Source organism: Symphalangus syndactylus, chromosome 6, assembly GCF_028878055.3.
Source record: "Symphalangus syndactylus isolate Jambi chromosome 6, NHGRI_mSymSyn1-v2.1_pri, whole genome shotgun sequence".
Taxonomy (NCBI): Eukaryota; Metazoa; Chordata; class Mammalia; order Primates; family Hylobatidae; genus Symphalangus; species Symphalangus syndactylus.
The window spans coordinates 110,947,095-110,964,824 of NC_072428.2; the positions used below are offsets into that span (position 1 = coordinate 110,947,095).

General features: G+C 38.1%; 1 protein-coding gene across 1 annotated transcript in view; it reads left to right on the forward strand.

The window, feature by feature from the left end:
* Positions 1 to 17,730, forward strand: part of CPED1 (cadherin like and PC-esterase domain containing 1) — a 314,315-nt gene that overhangs the window by 13,041 nt on the left and 283,544 nt on the right. Inside the window, exon 3 of the mRNA XM_055283806.1 lies at positions 14,349 to 14,532. Coding sequence (XP_055139781.1) covers positions 14,349 to 14,532 — 184 coding nt within the window. The remainder of the gene's footprint in view (positions 1 to 14,348; positions 14,533 to 17,730) is intronic.

Consider the following 17,730-nt stretch of genomic DNA (forward strand, 5'->3'; position numbering starts at 1 on the left):
GAAACCACCAGAACAACCTGTTAAAAGTTCATGTGTCTGAAACAGATCCTGCCATGACCCATTCACCCTTTCCAAGAGAAAGGGAAATTACCTGGGACTGAAATGGGGAATCCCAGTTTGCATAATGAAGAGTTGGGTGACCGTGGACAAGTGACTTCTTTGGGTTTTATTTTCCTAGTCTGTGGTCCAGGGATCGAAATGCCTGTCACAGAGGTGCTATGGGATCTAATTAGACACTTTAGCTGAGAGTACTTTGAAAAACATTGAGATTATAAAAGACAGGGGAATATATAGTTTCATATCCAAAAGAATGATATCATTAAAATATTCTCATTGCATTTGGTGCCTCTTGGGAAAAGAAGACATTTATATATAACACAAATGTGATTACTGGAAACACTCTTTTCATTAAAAATTTATAGTATAGTGTGCTATACAAATGCCAAGTTATAAAGTTATGTTTCAAAATGCCACTAGGAGTCCAAAATTGTGCTGCTACAATTGAGTTTCCTCTTGATGTTTCACTATTTCTTTAACAAGCAATAGGAAGTATAATAGCATTCCAATAGCTACAGCCCTAAGCCTACTTCTTCCCTGGTGGAAAATCTAGTATTAATTTAGCCAAAGTGCACAAATGCTTCAGGAAAAATGGAACAGGAAATTAACTTTTCTATAGTAGTAAAGGAACTACCCGACCTTAGCAAAGCATCAATCAGAAAGTTGACTTTCATACTGAGCAGTAAACCTTCCCTACTGGACACACCCAGAGGGCAGAAGTGATTTTGAATGTTTCCCTTTACTCCCTTGTCTGTTATTATCTTTAAGAACTATCTTTTTTTTCCTGAATAAACAGTGAAAACATTAATAACACATCTGAAACTCCCAATGGTACAAGCTAAACCTACTTATCTAAGTATTTTAGAACTACATAAGCTATTTTAAAAGCAGATAGGTTTGAGGCAGAGTTAGTTTTCTTGTGGGGGAGTATATGAGGATAGGGAAGAAAGGAGGTGAGTGTACTACGTTTCTTTTAAAAAAATGATTAAAGTACGACCATGTTTGCTTTTAACAAACTTGTTTTGCTGGAGAGCAGATAAACTGTATTTGTGGAAACATATTCTGTCAGACATATGAACTTCAAAACCTAGAATTGTCTCCTATTTTTCTTGTAAAATAATATCTTACAAGGAAGCCCCTTTTCTGGGATATAAATAGGAGTATGTCTCATGATCCAACAATGTGTACGTAATCCTAAGCACATTTCCAAAGCAACCAAGCATTTATAGTAATGTAACCATACCCTGTGAAATCTAGCATTAAAGCAAAACTTTCCAATAAATTACTGTCAGCTGGATCAGGGCAGAGACCAAGTTTACACAATTCCTGGCACATAATATGTTGAATGAATGGACAAACGAGATCTAGTGTAAGTTCATGTTGTGTATTCAGTATAGAACTCTCTGTGGTGGTCAGCAGTCCTTGAATTCTTCTTTTGTACTTTCCATTCAGCTCTTAAACTCTGATTATTCCCAAACAATGTCCCCACCCAGGTCTTCCTTCATTCAAAAGATGTCTTCACCTCCTGCCTTCCTGAGAAGACCAAAGCAATTTGTTTGACCATCTAAGACATGGTTTCCACTTTAGACCTGACTAAGACCTACTGCTACACCCTTTCAGAATAAACTAGAACTCTAGGAAAGGAAATTCCTTTTCCAGCCAGCCACAGAAGAAAGCCAAAAGCTATTCTGCAACACAATTGGTCCCATAAAGAAAGGATTAGAGAGTTTAGGGGCTTGAAAACTTGATATCAGTATTAGATGATGTATTATTCCTTCCTTTAGGAAACAGTGCTTATATTTGGGAATTTTAGATATTGGCATTTCCTGCCAATTTTTGATTGTGGGAGCAAGAAGTTGGCCATCTGATATTTAAACATTCTAGAATGAATATGTAATTTGGAGATCTCCAGGGCTGATCTTGAAAGAATATGTGAGGTCGTGTTATGATATGTTAGTGTGATTGTGCAGCATCTGGCAACATGAGCAGGAACAGGTAGACATGGTAGAGTGGGGGGACCTCTCGAGGGAAAGCATGGGAGAGAGAGTTCTTGGAGCTCAGTCAGGTTGGAGAAAGTGTTATCCAGGGTTGTCTCAAAGGAGAGCCAAGGTTGCATGTCAGTAATGGCCAGTAAACCGAAAGGACCAGATAAGAAGGCCATGGAGAGTGAATAGCCATGAGGGTAATAAGAGTAAGCAAGAAAACAGAATGAATGCCCAGGCATAAATGTGTGCTAAAGGAAACTTGGTCTACTTCTTTCATGTGGAGTGTGGTGCCTCTTTGCCACATTCTTCTTAACACCGTGGTCCCTCCATGAATAGGATAAGGCAACGTTTCTCTGGGTTTGCCAGGTATGTGCCTCTATCCTGCAGCCCTTCATTCAACAAGAAGTGGAGCAGATCTTTACTGCCCTGGAGTTGCAGAGCCACCTGCATGAAGGATGTTGGCTATCCATCCTTAACCATCTGTTTAGCTCAAGGGAGCCCTGGATTTCTGGGGAAAATCCAGATGAACTGGTTGCTACATGCATCTGAATGCCAAGGGGAGAAGTCAGGAGCCAGAGATGCTATGCATGGGATTGACTATGTTAAACAGTTGAAATGGGCTTAGAACCTATCCTCCTCCTCCAGGGGGTATAAATGTGGTGACTGGATAGGCAGTGGATGGAGAATCTCTTAATCCCCAAATCAGTGCCTGAATTCTACCCTTACATCCGGCAGGTGTTCCATTAGGCTGGATTCTGCCCAGAGGAGGACATGTTTGCTCTGTGCCAGAAAGAGATTCTAGGCCGGCTGCCACAAGTTCGTTCATGATGACCCACTGCAGAACTCTGGGCTGTGTGTGTGTGCAGAAGTGAAATGCAAAGGGGACAGCAGAACTAGGAGGACAACTGAGGTCACAGGCTGGGCAGGATGGAGGTGGGAGGATGAGGAGCACATTTTGTGGTTGGGAAAGTAGATAGAGAAGAATGAAAACTGAATGGAGAATGAAAGCAAGGAATTCAGGAATTTCTAGGGGAACCCTTGGAAGACCCTAAGAGTAGACACTGGTGACCATATTTTCTGAGCCATAAACAGAGAATGTAATGTTTCATAAAGGGCTAATATCCTAATGTGTGAATTTATTTATAGAACATTATAACAAAGTAAAAATGAAGTCATATTTAGTTGTACAATTAACAAATGGCCTAACTTCTAGTCCAGCCCCCAAATCTAAGAAGTATGTTCATTATATGTATGACATCATGCCCCTACGCATTTTTATAATGATATGTTTGCTCTAGCACTGAGTTTTTATCAGAGAATAATCATAGAGATGGTGGCTCATTTAGTATTTTAAAATTATTTAATGTCTCATATATAAACACTACCTTTTTGTATCCTACCTGTAATTTGACAAAACCCTTATGAAACAATATGATTAAATTTTAAAGGCTTGTGTTCTCATTGTTTAACTCCCACTTATGAGCGAGAACATGTGATGTTTGGTTTTCTGTTCCTGTGTTAGTTTGCTGAGAATGATAGTTTCCAGCTTCATCCATGTCCCTGCAAAGGACATGAACTCATCCTTTTTTATGGCTGCATAGCATTCCATGGTGTATATGTGCCACATTTTCTTTATCCAGTCTATCATTGATGGGCATTTGGGTTGGTTTCAAGTCTTTGCTATTGTGAACAGTGCTGCAGTAAACATACGTGTGCATGGGTCTTTTTAGTAGAATGATTTATAATCCTTTGGGTATATACCCAGTAATGGGATTGTTGGGTCAAATGGTATTTCTGGGAACATCACACACTGGGGCCTGTCGGTAGGTGGGGGGCTGGGGAGGGATAGCATCAGGAGAAATACCTAATGTAGGTGACTGGTTGATGGGTGCAGCAAACCACGATGGCACATGTATACCTATGTAACAAACCTGCACGTTCTGCACATGTATCCCAGAACTTAAAGTATAATAAAAAAATTTAGAAACAGACAAACAAAAAAAGCTGTTATTCCCCATTTAAAAAAAATTTAAGGGCTTTTACTTAAACTATGTTAATTTTTCAACATGTTCTTTTGTCTGACAATTCTTTAAGATCTATTTCTCTAGTAATATCTTACGCTTGTGTGGGACTCCATATTTTGGAATGCTTTTGTCTAAACTGAGTCACTTTGGATTCTTACAGTAGCACAAAAAGTAGCTGGAAGGTGTCAGTGCTCATTTGCAGATGAAGAAAATGAAGTTCATCAAGTGGAACTTAATTAGTGTCAGCTGATCATGAATGGGGTGTGGGGGGGAAATGGAGACTTGAGATTCAGGAGGCTTTGTGTTGTGGCTGGAAAAGCCTCAAACTCAGATTCAGAGTTTCTGGCATCTATGAAAATGTTTGGTCGACCACATGATGCTTAGGTATTGATATTGTTGTAATTGCCCCAATGCTCTTTCCTTTCTGCTATATTGCCTCTGTATAGACTTACTATTTTAAGGCTGAATTGCTGAATTAACTTGTTGTTTTGGCATCAGGGGACAGAGACTTGCTATTATATTAACATTTTTCAAAAGAACAAGGTCTTTCCTTGTCCTCTGCTTGTTATTTCATAATTGTGGATTGTCAATTCTCTATTTTCTTCATTACGGACATCCTTTAACTACTTCTGACGCTGTGGTAAGACTCAGAGGGCAATAAGGAACCTCATAGAGTCAGCTGGAGAGCATTTACTTTAACACCAGCAAAAGCAATCAGGGCTTGGAGATAGAAAGAAAATAACTTCTTCCTCCTGTTAAGGGCTACGTGAGTGTCTGAGAAAGAGAGGACAGGGATAGGGGAAGAGTCTAAGGAAGAGGAAAGCAGAGGGAAGAAGAAGAGACTAAAGAGGGACACACTCAGGAGTGATTTTCATTGGCTCCAAAAGAGGGAATCACATCAAATTGTGTCAAAAAAAAAAAAAAAAAAAAAAATAGCAAACTACATTCTCTTTATCTCTTCATTTCAAGTTCTACCTTATTTTCAAGTTCTGTCTTATTCTTACAGATATATTGAAGGAAATTGTCAAGACCACCATCTCTCAGCTATCCTGGTGTTTTTGTAATCTCAGTTGGATCTGTGTTATGTCTGTGAGGTTACAGTAAATAGTAAACTGCTGACCCACAGCTGTGCAACGTGGGTGGCATCTCAAAGGAGCCTTGAAGAGGAGGCTCAAAAACATACTTTATACTACTTTTAAAAACAGCTAGAAGAGAGAAAAGGGAAAATTTAGGATAAGCAGAAAAGGGAAATAGTATAAGTTCCTTCACATTGGTTGAAACGAATGAGCATTCCAGGGGAGGTGGAGGTTGGCAGGCAACAATGAACGCGAGGCACAGGAAGGCTAGAAGTCACAGCTGGTGATCCTAGCTATGCACTTGAGGAGAAAAAGCTGTCCTTGTGTTCTTAGTTTTGCCTTTAATTTCTTTCTGCCTCCAAGATTCACCCTATGCGTAGGGGTCAGCCTGGGGAAGGAAGGAGCCTCACTGGAGCCGAAGCTATACCCAGAATGATTCTGCATTTGCTGGAGTTTGAAGCGTTGCGAAACTGTTCAGGTTGCATTTTTTTTTTTTTTTTTTTTTTGTCTTGCAACTTGCACTCTTGCATTTTCCATTCTCTCCTCCTCTCCCTTCAGTTACACACCTCTGTGTTGTATACTTTTTCAGAAAGGCACCGTATGGTCTCAAAGTTTTGAGTGAGGAGAATGGGCATTAAACATTGAGGTTACCCAGGAGTTCTCAGAGTTTGCCTCCAGATTATATGTTTACTGTTTTATAGATTTGATGGAAAGTCTTCTGATAAGGAAAAATCATGACCGATCTCTAAGGTGTCAGTATTTCAGAAGTGGACTAAGGCAACTAAGGCATTACAGCATTTATTGTTAATTATTTTCTAGCCTGGGATGTCCAAGTCAGGGTCTGCCCTGCTGTTCTTCTGTTTTCTTCTTTTTCGCCTTCTTTCCTTCTGATAGAAACTAGGCTTACAGACTCCCTTTCTGTTTACTGAGTGTCTTCACAACAAATTAATTTTCCTGGAATTTTCTCTCCAGTACTGGAATGTTTTCATTCTCTGTACGTTAGCTCTCTCTTTCTGAGTTACACATAGCATTATTTGACCATCCTGTTGCTGCTTCTCTTTGCTCTTTCTACACCAAATCAGGCTCCATAGTACAGAACCCACTGCTCAGGCCCTCACAGTTCTTTCTCTTCCCAGTCTTCCCCTGTATGGTTTAATGCCTCCTTAGGCAGGTCTCAGGCATCCCTCTTATGGCTTAGTGACTCAGGTTACTGTCACTGTTTTTTCTTTCTTTCTTTCTTTCTTTCTTTCTTTCTTTCTTTCTTTCTTTCTTTCTTTCTTTCTTTCTTTCTTTTCCCTCTTTTGTTAACCTCTTTTCGGCAATATGGAAGGGGTGTCTTGAGGTATTTAGAAAATACTGCAACTTAGGTAGTAAAAGTCTCACCTTCTGAAATTCTATCAGGGTACTCATGCATCCAGAAAACAAAACAAGAAAAGCACGCTTTTTATGTCTATACTAAGCCCGGTTTTCCTCATCTGCCTCCTCCCTGACATGGCTTTAGTAAACCGAATCAAAGTTCTTCAAAGTTGGACTTACGTGTAAAGACCAGTATAGAGTTATCAACCTTTAAATTCTCCACTACTCACTGCATTTAGGTTTCCTACTAGCTACTTAATAAGATAATAAGTAGTGTTGCATTGCTCCATTTTTATCATCATTGCCAGTCATTTCTTGTTTCCTATCTGACCCTATTTGCCACTCACAATAAAAAGTATTCATGGTACTGGCCTTTAAGGTCAACAGCAAGGACCTTCAAGAGAAAAAGGACAACTCTTCAAGGCAAGGAAAAGATAGGAAGATAAATTACCAATTTAATTACTTATTTTCTTTCATACACAATATTCGTAATATAGGCAAGCAATAACACCAAATCATCTAAAAGAGCTCCTGGGTCATTCTTTAACAAACCAGAACCCTTATCTCCATAGGAAATTATACGATTTCATTAATGGTTTTTTGCTCTTCTTGCTAAACACTAGCCCTCCTAGTGAGGGCTAGAACCTGGATAAGATTCTTCACTGTTGCATTCCCAGACCCTAAGACCATGCCTGTTACACAGAAAATGCTCAAAAATGTTAAATAGACAAATGAAAGAATGATGAGAATAAGCCAGAGGACAGAGGCAGAATCGGTTTTGCCATCCAGAATCTGTCCCACTGGGTGCTTTTCTTCAGTAGCTCTCAGCAATCCCAGCCCAGGTGCAGGACAGGCAGGTTGCTGAGATCACCCTCAGGTCCCTTAGCTCAGTGTTTCCACAGCATCCTATGCATCCTGACTTACTGGGCTTATCCTAGTTTATTATAACTAGTTGCTTATGTCTGATTTTCTTGCTAGGCTCTTAGCTCCTTAAAGGCAGAGAGGATTTACTGTGGATTCCAAGCTCTTTCATGTTTGATGTTTTGCCATGTGGATGTGAAGGAAGTGCAGCAGAGCAAGGAAATTTAATATATTAGCTAGAGGGTGGTCAGAGTGTTGGACCATGGAATCTGAACTGCAGAGAGAGAGGCTGAGGAAAAAGGAGGCCAGTAGAAAGTTCAGGCTGGGCACAGTGGCTCACACCTGTAATCCCAGCACTTTGAGAGGCTGAGGCAGATGGATTGCTTGAGCCCAGTAGTTCAAGACCAGCCTTGGCAAGGTGGTAAAAGCCCCACCTTTACAACGAATATTTAAAAAATAGCTTGATGTGGTAGCATGTGCCTGTAGTCCTAGCTACTTGGGAGGCTGAGATGGGAGGATGGCTTGAGCCTGAGAGGAGGAGGTTGTAGTAAGCCTAGATCATGCCACTGCTCTCCAGCCTGGGTGACAGAGCCAGACCCTGTCTCAAAAAAAAAAAAAAAAAAAAAAAGTTCAGATTAGGCAAAAAGACTAATGACTGAAGAACTAATACATTGGAAATAAATGAGAAGAGCCAGACACTTCAATGCAATCAAAGAATGGAATATCTCATTTTATAATTTCAAGGGAGGGGCTGTTCTGAGATCACAATGTCTAAGATATGGCCATTGGAGCAGGTGTTTGAAACGAAGTGGAGGAGAGTCAGTGGAGATGAAGAGGTCATGAATATTTTATGGTTTGAGATGCAAATATTGAACCCTTGACTGAAATATTCTGGTAGATTTTTTTCCACCTAATAGTTAAATAATTAAAGGGCATGCGTGTATTTATAAAAAATAAGCTCATACTTTACATTTATGTATTCATTCATTTGCTCATTTATTCATCCATTCTCTCTTATTTAGAACCTGGCAGTAAGTTGCATATACAACAATGGCCAAAGCAGACAAATCTAGGCCCTCGTGGAACAGAGTAGTAGGAGAAGTGGACATTAAACAAATAATATATAGTTATACATTTTGAAGTGTGTCCTTGGGAAAATTACACTGAAGGATATAGGTGATAATGGGTTTTGGTGATGCCTATTTAAGTGGGTGCTATTTCATCAAAGCTCTATTGGGAATACATTTTTTTTTTAGTTTTTAAAAATTTTCTTGAGATAGTCTCGCTCTGTCACCGTGGCTGGAGTGCAGTGGCACGATCTCAGCTCATTGCACCCTCTACATCCCGGGTTCAAGCATTCTCCTGCCTCAGCCTCCAGAGTAACTGGGATTACAGGCACACCACCATGCCCAGCTATTTTTTCTATTTTTAGTAGAGACAAGGTTTCACCACACTGGCCAGGCTGGTTTCGAACTCCTGACCTTAAGCGATCCTCCTATCTTAGCTTCCCAAAGTGCTGGGATTACAGGCGTGAGCCACCACGCCCTGCAGGAATATATTTTTGATAAGCAAACTTTATTAGTTTTTTATCTCTCTTATTTGTATATAAATCCACAGGTGAGTGAACTTGCCTATCATTAGATGTTGAAGGTTGGGATAGCCCCAAAGTACGGTTTAGGAGTACAGTCAGAAGATGCTCAGTGACCTGGAGTAGTTCTGAGAAATGTGTAGCCCTCCCATCATCAGCTTGAGATTCAGTTAAGTCAGCTGTAAGATGCAAACAGAAGTACACCAAAGCTTCGTTTGAAGAGGGACATCCTTTCAAACCTCATCTTGCATATCCAGAAACCTGTGGTCCCTAAAGTGTCCTGCAATTATAAGTTTTAAATAGAAAATGTATATGATATAGATCCTAGAAAATTCCTTCCATTTACTTCTTACATTCCCTAAAATAAGAGTGCATTTCACCAGTGGGGAAAAGAATCTGTATTTTATTCTTACAGTGCAAAAATGAACACATAATTCACTATGATAGACTCTATAATATTTCTAAAATGCCAAAATCTGGACCAGGAAGGCAATTTAACTTTTAGTCATATATGACACACATCCAAAGTCTACTATATGATTTGTATTTGAGCATCAAAAGATGTCATAAATACATGGCTACTTTAATAAATCCAGAAAAAAATCTTTCTACTATGTGAAAAAAAAAACAAGTTTTATTTTTCAGCCTTACTATATTTTGAAGAGCTATATTTCTTTGCTTCATGGTAAGTTTTAGTAAAGATTTTAAATGTGTAAGTAACTGAGAAATATAGTACTTTTATAATGTAGTTCTTTATTCATTTTTTTACTGTAAATTCATTATTTTGCTTAAATATTTAACTCTGTATTTGTCATTCTTGCTAGTATTTACAATTCTATTGAAATAAATTTGTTAATACAAGTCTTAACTACTTTCTATTCCCAGTCTTCCATGGCTGTATTTATAACAAAGACTTCTACACATTGAAGGAAAAGATGTTTGTATTCACTCATTCAAAGAATATTTATTATGTGTCTCTTATATGCCAAGTACTGTTTTTAGGCTAGGAAAGCAAAAGTGAACAAAACAGTCGAAAACATATGCTTTCATTTAGCTTCCATCCTGGTATAGAGAGACAGAAAATAAACATATAAGTTTTCAAGATATGGAAGGCCCAGGAAAAAAATCAAATAAATGTAATAAGTAAACAAATTATATTTATGCATTAAAACTTAATCGCTCCTATAGAGGAAAACATGTATCAGGTATACGGAATCATACACATTATTGCAAAAATGCTTTTTAGCGCATAGATCAAACTATATTAATTGAAAAGCTTACGGAATTTTGAATATAAAGTTACAATATAATATTATTACTGAGTTTTATTTACATATATTTAACATAATTTATTGGTGAGCCACCATGTTGGACCCTTTCATATTGAAAATTCATTTAATTCCCAATACAACCTCATGCAATAGGATTTGTTACTTCATTTACACATGACAGAAAACTCTGATGTGAGTAGATTAAATAATTTAGCTCAGTAGATGAAGCAAGCAAGTGATGGAGCCAGAATTCAAATCCAGATTTTTGATTCCCAATCTTCTCTTTTTACTCTACATTGCTGCATCCAATGCCCCCAGTACTTTATGACAGCATTTTGTCCTTTGCTTTATCTCCAATGGCACAAAGTTTTCAGATTTTGACATCCTTTCATTAAAAATAAAAAGTGTCCAGTTATAAAACAACTTTTATGTAGTCTAGCAAAGGGATTTCTAAGGAAATATTTTGCAGCTCTCTCAAGATGAGAGGCAAGTGAACACTCAGAATTAACATTACGTAACACTCATTCTTTTCTAAATTCTGGGCCAGCAGGGTTGTGTCAAGTGAAGTTGTTGTAGTGGTGACCAGGTGAAATGTATTCTTCCATTAAAAATATACCTTTGGAATTGTAGGAATAATCAGGACCTCTTATTTCTAAAAGTGCTGCTATTAGCATTTGATGATCTTGCACTTGCCAGTGCGGTTGACATAATTGTTCACATCGTTTTAATTTCACATACGCAATGTGTGCACCTGTTGTCAGACTGGCTAATACTGTTCTTGCACTTTGGTATTGGGCCATTCTGCTGATACAGTGTGTTATAAATATGACAAGGACAGCAGCAGTTTGTATTACAGGATAGTACAACATAATTCTACTGACAAGCTCATTTCCTATTTACTCTCTATAGTCTGAGATGTGGGTTAAAATTTCAGTCTATGGCTATGACGGTTATTACCAAATATGGCCAATAATTATACTTTATTTAGAATATGCCTTTTACAGGGTATATTAGTAAAAGTTACATTGTTTTTGCTTAAATTGATCTTGACTGGGGGAAAAGAGGATGGTATCTTTCAAAATAAAAACAACTCAACGTTTTAAAATATACCTTCCCTGTGTGAAATTCCTTTCGTACTTGAGCCAGCTGTAATAGAGAGGAGCATCCTGTGATTACAGAAGAAAATGTGACATGGGAATTCTGGATACAGTGGGTTTGCTTGAGTGACACTGATATATTGGGAAGCATCTGTCTTCCCCTTTCACCTAGACACTTGTTTGTTTACTTTGGCTTTCTACAGGCTACTCAGTTCCCTCTAACCCCTGTGTCCAAAGGCTCAATGTGTATTTGGTTTCAAACACTTCTTATAAATTTATTATTGCCAACATTTATTTTCATTTATTTATTTATTTATTTATTTTTTTGAGACGGAGTCTCGCTGTGTCGCCCAGGCTGGAGTGCAGTGGCGCAATCTCGGCTCACTGCAAGCTCCGCCTCCCGGGTTCACGCCATTCTCCTGCCTCAGCCTCTCTGAGTAGCTGGGACTACAGGCGCCCGCCACCACGCCCGGCTAATTTTTTGTATTTTTAGTAGAGACGGGGTTTCACCGTGGTCTCGATCTCCTGACCTCGTGATCCGCCCGCCTCGGCCTCCCAAAGTGCTGGGATTACAAGCGTGAGCCACCGCGCCCTGCCATACTGCCAACATTTATAACAATGGGGGAGAATCGTGTCCCAACTTTCACTTAAATTGTTGCATTTAAATGGTTTTCTCATCAATAAAACGCAGTGTCTTTTAACAAAGGAAAATATCTAATCAATCTTGTTCTCCCAAAGTAGCACGTACAGAAGGTATGATTAGCTACAGTTCTATTCTTTTTCATTATATTCATCATACATATAGTAAGCTGCTATGTTAACATGTGCCAGGCAGAGCGCAAACTCAGAAGCAGTTTTTCCAGACTCATTGTTCTTTGTGATATATTATTATTAACAAATAATACCTCACAGCACCTCCTACATAGCAGGCATGGTTCTGAGCACTTTACAAGTATTAACTGTCTAATCTTCATAGCACCTTAGGAGGAAAGTATTGTCTGAAGTCACACAAATAATGCTGGTGCAGCCAGGTGATTGAATCCAGCAGTTTAGATCCAGAGTTTGTGTCCTCCTGAACTACTCTGTGCTTTGTCTATGAATTTTCAGCTAGCAATAGTTTGTATGCAATAAAAAAATAGGATATGGTTCCTGTCCTCAAAGGATTTACAATCTAACCCTGTTTCTTCTTTCTTTCAATATGCATCTTCAAAGATTTTGATAGATGCTATGATTCATTAATTTACTAAATATCTTCATTTATTAAGCATGTACCATATATCATGTCTTGGGATAGACATTTGAGAGACATGAACAATGCAGGCCTGGCTGTTAAGGGGCTGATTGATATGAAAAAAATATAATTTCCTTTCATGAGTGCTAATGAAAGTATGCATTTCAATTAAAAATTTCCGTCAGAGATAATGTTTGACTATTGAGAGTTGATTTGGAATTTGATAAGTGAAATAACGAAAAGAGGAAGGAATTGTAGGTGGAAGGAATAGTGATGTATAAAGGAGCAGGTTGTGGGTCAGGAATAAAGATGATTAAGAGTGTGATGTGATCTGACCAGAGAAGGAAGGCAGGGTATATGTTAAATGATCTTGTGTTGCTTGATAAAGATGTAGAATTGGGCCGGGTGTGGTTGCTCACGCCTGTAATCCCAGCACTTTGAGAGGCTGAGGCGGGTGGATCACAAGGTCAGGAGATCGAGACCATCCTGACTAACATGGTGAAACCCCATCTCTACTAAAAATACAAAAATTAGCCAGGCGTGGTGGCGGGTGCCTGTATTCCCAGCTCCTCGGGAGGCTGAGGCAGGAGAATTGTGTGAACCTGGGAGGCGGAGTTGCAGTGAGCCGAGATTGCGCCACTGCACTCCAGCCTGGGTCGACAGAGCGAGACTCCGTCTCAAAAAAATAAATAAATAAAATAATAATAATAATAATAAAATAAAAAAGATGTAGAATTGATTCTATCAGTATGGGAAATAATGAAGACATTTAAGTGCTGAAAAACATGGCATTCACAACATTAAAAAGATTGTGTTTTAGGTTAATAAAATGGACAGGTTGTTGACTCAGAGCTGTCATTGCAAGTAATTTAGATTCCCAATTGTGTTTTTTACCAAGTCCCCCTCATCTTCTCCACCACCTCCTTTGGCTCCTCTTGTTCAGCCTCTCTCCTGGTTTTTGCTGACCTCCAACCAATCTCATCACTCCTTCTAGTAATAAAAATCATCTGTACTTTATTGAGGTTTAATCTCAAGTTTTCAGAAAAAACTGAGTATCTGCCTTTAAGCCTTATAATGAATTTAAATTTCAGCCTTCTTTTTCCTTGTCAGTTCAAAAATCCCCTTTGTTAGTAGAATTTCAATTTCCATTGTGAGAAAGGGGAATATTTATATGAAAGAGCAATAAACTATTGAGGGAATAACATAGAATTACGATACTTCAGTAGTTCTCCTCTCCTCACATGTGAAGACCCATTCTGCCTCACTGAGATGCGTTCCAGTTTTGCTACAACCTAATTGAAAGAAACTGCAGCATTGTTTATCTACAAAGAGCTCTGGATTGCTTCTCACCTCAACCCCTTCCTGACCATGTCCTTTCCGTAAAAAACCCATTCTCTCTGAGTGTTTTCTCTACTATGTTTACCTAAAAGAGCTATTAAAATATAATGCAGCTAGAACTACTTTATAAAAGCACAGTGCAGATTAAAGGCATTGCTATTAATTTGTATTTTCAGCTAGAGTTGAGCTCTATATTTCTATGCATCAGTATTCCTCCAAAGACCTCTATATTTTATGGCCTAAAATTTTCATCTTTCTGTTACAGTGAGGACAATTCAGTTGACCTTCAGTTCTTGCATATGAGGTCATCTTTGTCCTTGTCAGCCTTTCAGAGAAACTGTCTTTCACTTCTAGAGAAAAGCTTTAGAATAACTTCCCAAATAGCCCTTGATTTGCATTCATGATTTCCTATAAGGGAAATGTACTACTTTTTTATATTGAATTTCTATGCCTTCTTTTCTTAGATCGAAGAATCAATGGAGACACACTTTGGCAGCCATGGCCGAAGGGCCATACTCTACAGGCCTCCTTTCCACAGCAAAACAGAGCTTCAGCTACACCAGCGCATTCTGACTCAACATGGCTATACAGTTGTCATCGCTGAAGAAAGGCTCAATGCTGGCCTAGCGCTGGGGCTACTAGAACAAGGTCAGAATAGTAAGAAGTAACTGCCAAAGTCACTTGATGTATAATGTTAAACAATTTCTAGAATGTGCTACTATCTCCCTCTAGAAAAATTTATAAAAACAAATATTTATCCATGACCAACTTTCTCACATCATAGAAAACTTATCTCTTTTTTTTTAAATTTCCCCTCTATTTTTCTTTAACTGTATCTCTTTATTCCTGAAATTATTTTGTTTATATATTTGTAGCATTTTGGAGTTGTATAGTTCATGTATAAATGCTACACAAAAAATGTTCATGTTTATGAGACTGAATACATTTTCTGCCCAGCACCCAAACTGCTTCATATTTTAAGAAGATTGCAGCTTCATCTGACTGCAAGTAGAATGTGCTGGAAATTGTTTCCAGAAGCCAGCTTAAATGTGATTCACAGATTGGCTAAAAATAGGAAAGAAGTATGGATATTGATCATATGTACCATTACTTGTCAAGTACATTATTTCTGTCATTTGGAGAGAATAATAAGAGACAAGTTTTTAAATAAGTTATTTGCAAAGAAAGTTGAGTAAATAATGAGAGTCAAAAGGGCAATAACAATAAGACCTAACATTTCTTGAGCAAGTAACTGTAGCAGATTCCATGCTATACTCTGTATTCATGATCACATTTAACCTACACTACAGCTGCCAAACATCCTAAGATTAAGAAATATTAATTCCACCCCTAACCCAGATTGCAGAAAAGGAAACTGAGGCTTTACCGGCTGAAGTGACTCACCCTGCATCTTACATCTGGTGTGAGGGATGGACAGATGGTGATACCTGTGTTTCAACTCTCACTTTCTCTGCTCTGGCTTTTTACCTCTTTGATACTTCAATCTCTCCCTTAGTCCATAATCCTGCACTTACCTATCATTATGAGAGCTACAATAATGCAGAACCCTCATTCAGAATAAGCAAATCAGATTTTTCTCTTTATGATTGTACAATATATCTATTTTCCTATTTATTACAAGGGGAGGAGGAGAAGCAATTTGAGTTAAATGCTCTCAGCCATCGGTTCCTTTGGTGGAGAATAGTCAGATCCTGGTATTACAGTAGTTTTCAGAACAATCTTGCCATCATCACAGCACTCCTTCAGTTAGGTGCCCCTTGCTGGTTTGTGCTGGCGAATGAATGAAAGCAAGTTGGGAAGATGTTTCTGAGAAGGTTGGGGGACTATTTAGCCATGGCCATCCTTTATCACATTGGCAGTGAAACTGTGAGCTACTTAGAAGAAACTCTGAGGGAATAGAGCCCAGAAGATCTGCTTTGATGAGAAGAAGAAGGTCTTAAAATATGCAGAGCCTGGGTCATGGGGACACAGGCATTTGTTTATTCCATTTAGTCATCACTGCCTTCTAGGAGTAGTGTGGAAATCTAAAGCACTGAGCTTCTGGAAGCAAGTGAGGAAAAGAAAACAAAATAGGAAATCTCTGGAGTATTAAGGAGATCTGAAAAGAAACTTTGCAAACCTTATAGTTTTGCTGGTGTTGGCTCTATTATGTAAGACCAATCTAGAGTTCTGGGATACTCATAAATGATATTTAGAAACCTATTTATCAGAATACCTATTAGTATAAAGAAAAAAATATGAAATATTTAATATTTCTTTCATTCAACAAAATATTTCATCCCATCACTGAAGGGGTGATTGTATAACTACTGTGCACTGCCATGGGACCCATGCTCCTGGAGCCGTGCAGAATGGCCCTGATAACATGCTACTATTTTCTAAAATTCCTAAATTTCCCTGCCTTCTTGGTGCTGCTACTGACTTTCTATGGGCACAACATGGATAATCTGTACATTTCAACTTGAATTTTAGTTTTCAATTTTCTCCAGCTGCAAAACAGATGGATTATATCTCCTCTTTCCCTCGATGTTCTTGGGTCAGTTTTACCAGAAAAAGGAGAATTACTCTGCAGCTTCCAAATATCAAGGAAGTGCAAAAACAGCCTGAAGGCAATAGAATATGGCAGCCAAAGGAACTGCTGAGCCCAGCGGCCCAAGATAACTATATAGTGTCCCTAGAATTTGTCAGTGTAAATGCTTATTTGGTTTCCTTTTCCCACATTCCCACAGCTTTTAAAACATCTAAATCCTACCTCTGTCTTGGCATTCTTTTACTGTGTATAGTAAGATATTATTACTGGATAGGTCTCAAGAAAGGGTAGCAATTTCACAATTTCATGAGTATGGAACATTGATTTTTGTTTTTTTATTTGATTTTGTAGTTTTTACTATGAGAACAATATGCATCAAATACCTGAAATTTTTTTAGAAAAGAGTTGTGACTATAATCTAACATTTCCTTGATGATTTATTGTATAGAAAGAAAACATTTTTATTGCAGCCTATTTTCCATGCCACAAATTTAATCTATAAATTATGTTTGAATTGAGGCACTTGCTACAAAACAATATTTCCTAGAAATGTGATTCTTACAGAATTTGTTTTGCTTTAGTTTCACATATTCATCTCATGGTTATTTTTACCATGTGTATATCAACAGAGAATATGAAACTATAGTGGGAATATTTAAATGAAACCTTCCCAAGTTGAGCAGCCTGGGGGAAGAGGAAACAATTCAGAATAATCCAGAACCCTACTCCACTTCCTTTTACCACTGCATTTTATGCCGATTACTAACCTGCAATTTGAAAATATTACATTAAAAACAAAACAGATACTCTAACAAATGCTACTGAGTACCCAGGTGCAGTTTTGACACTTTGATAAAATGTATTTTTCATCCTAGGACAATAAATATAGAAGGTATTTTCTCTATTTCACCTGCTTTCCTGTCCTTTCCTGATCCATTCCATTCACCTCTAAAATCTACTTTGAGTAGATTTTAATCATTGGATCTGAATTATTTACATATACTTGAAGAGTAGTACATATTTAGCAATTTTCCGTCAATTTCTGAATACATATTGCACTTTCAAATTATGTATATTATAATCCACACAAAAAACAAAATGCAAACCTGCCATCAAGCTACAGAATTAAAGTCACTCACTTTGCACCATCTTTTGAAGCACACGTTGCCCCTTTCCAGCTTGGAGCCATTCTTTTTTAACCTTTTGAGGAACATAAAAGGATAAAATCAGCAAAACTAAAATTGTCATAGGCCAGATAGGAAATACTCCACTATTAAATATAATATTTACTGGTT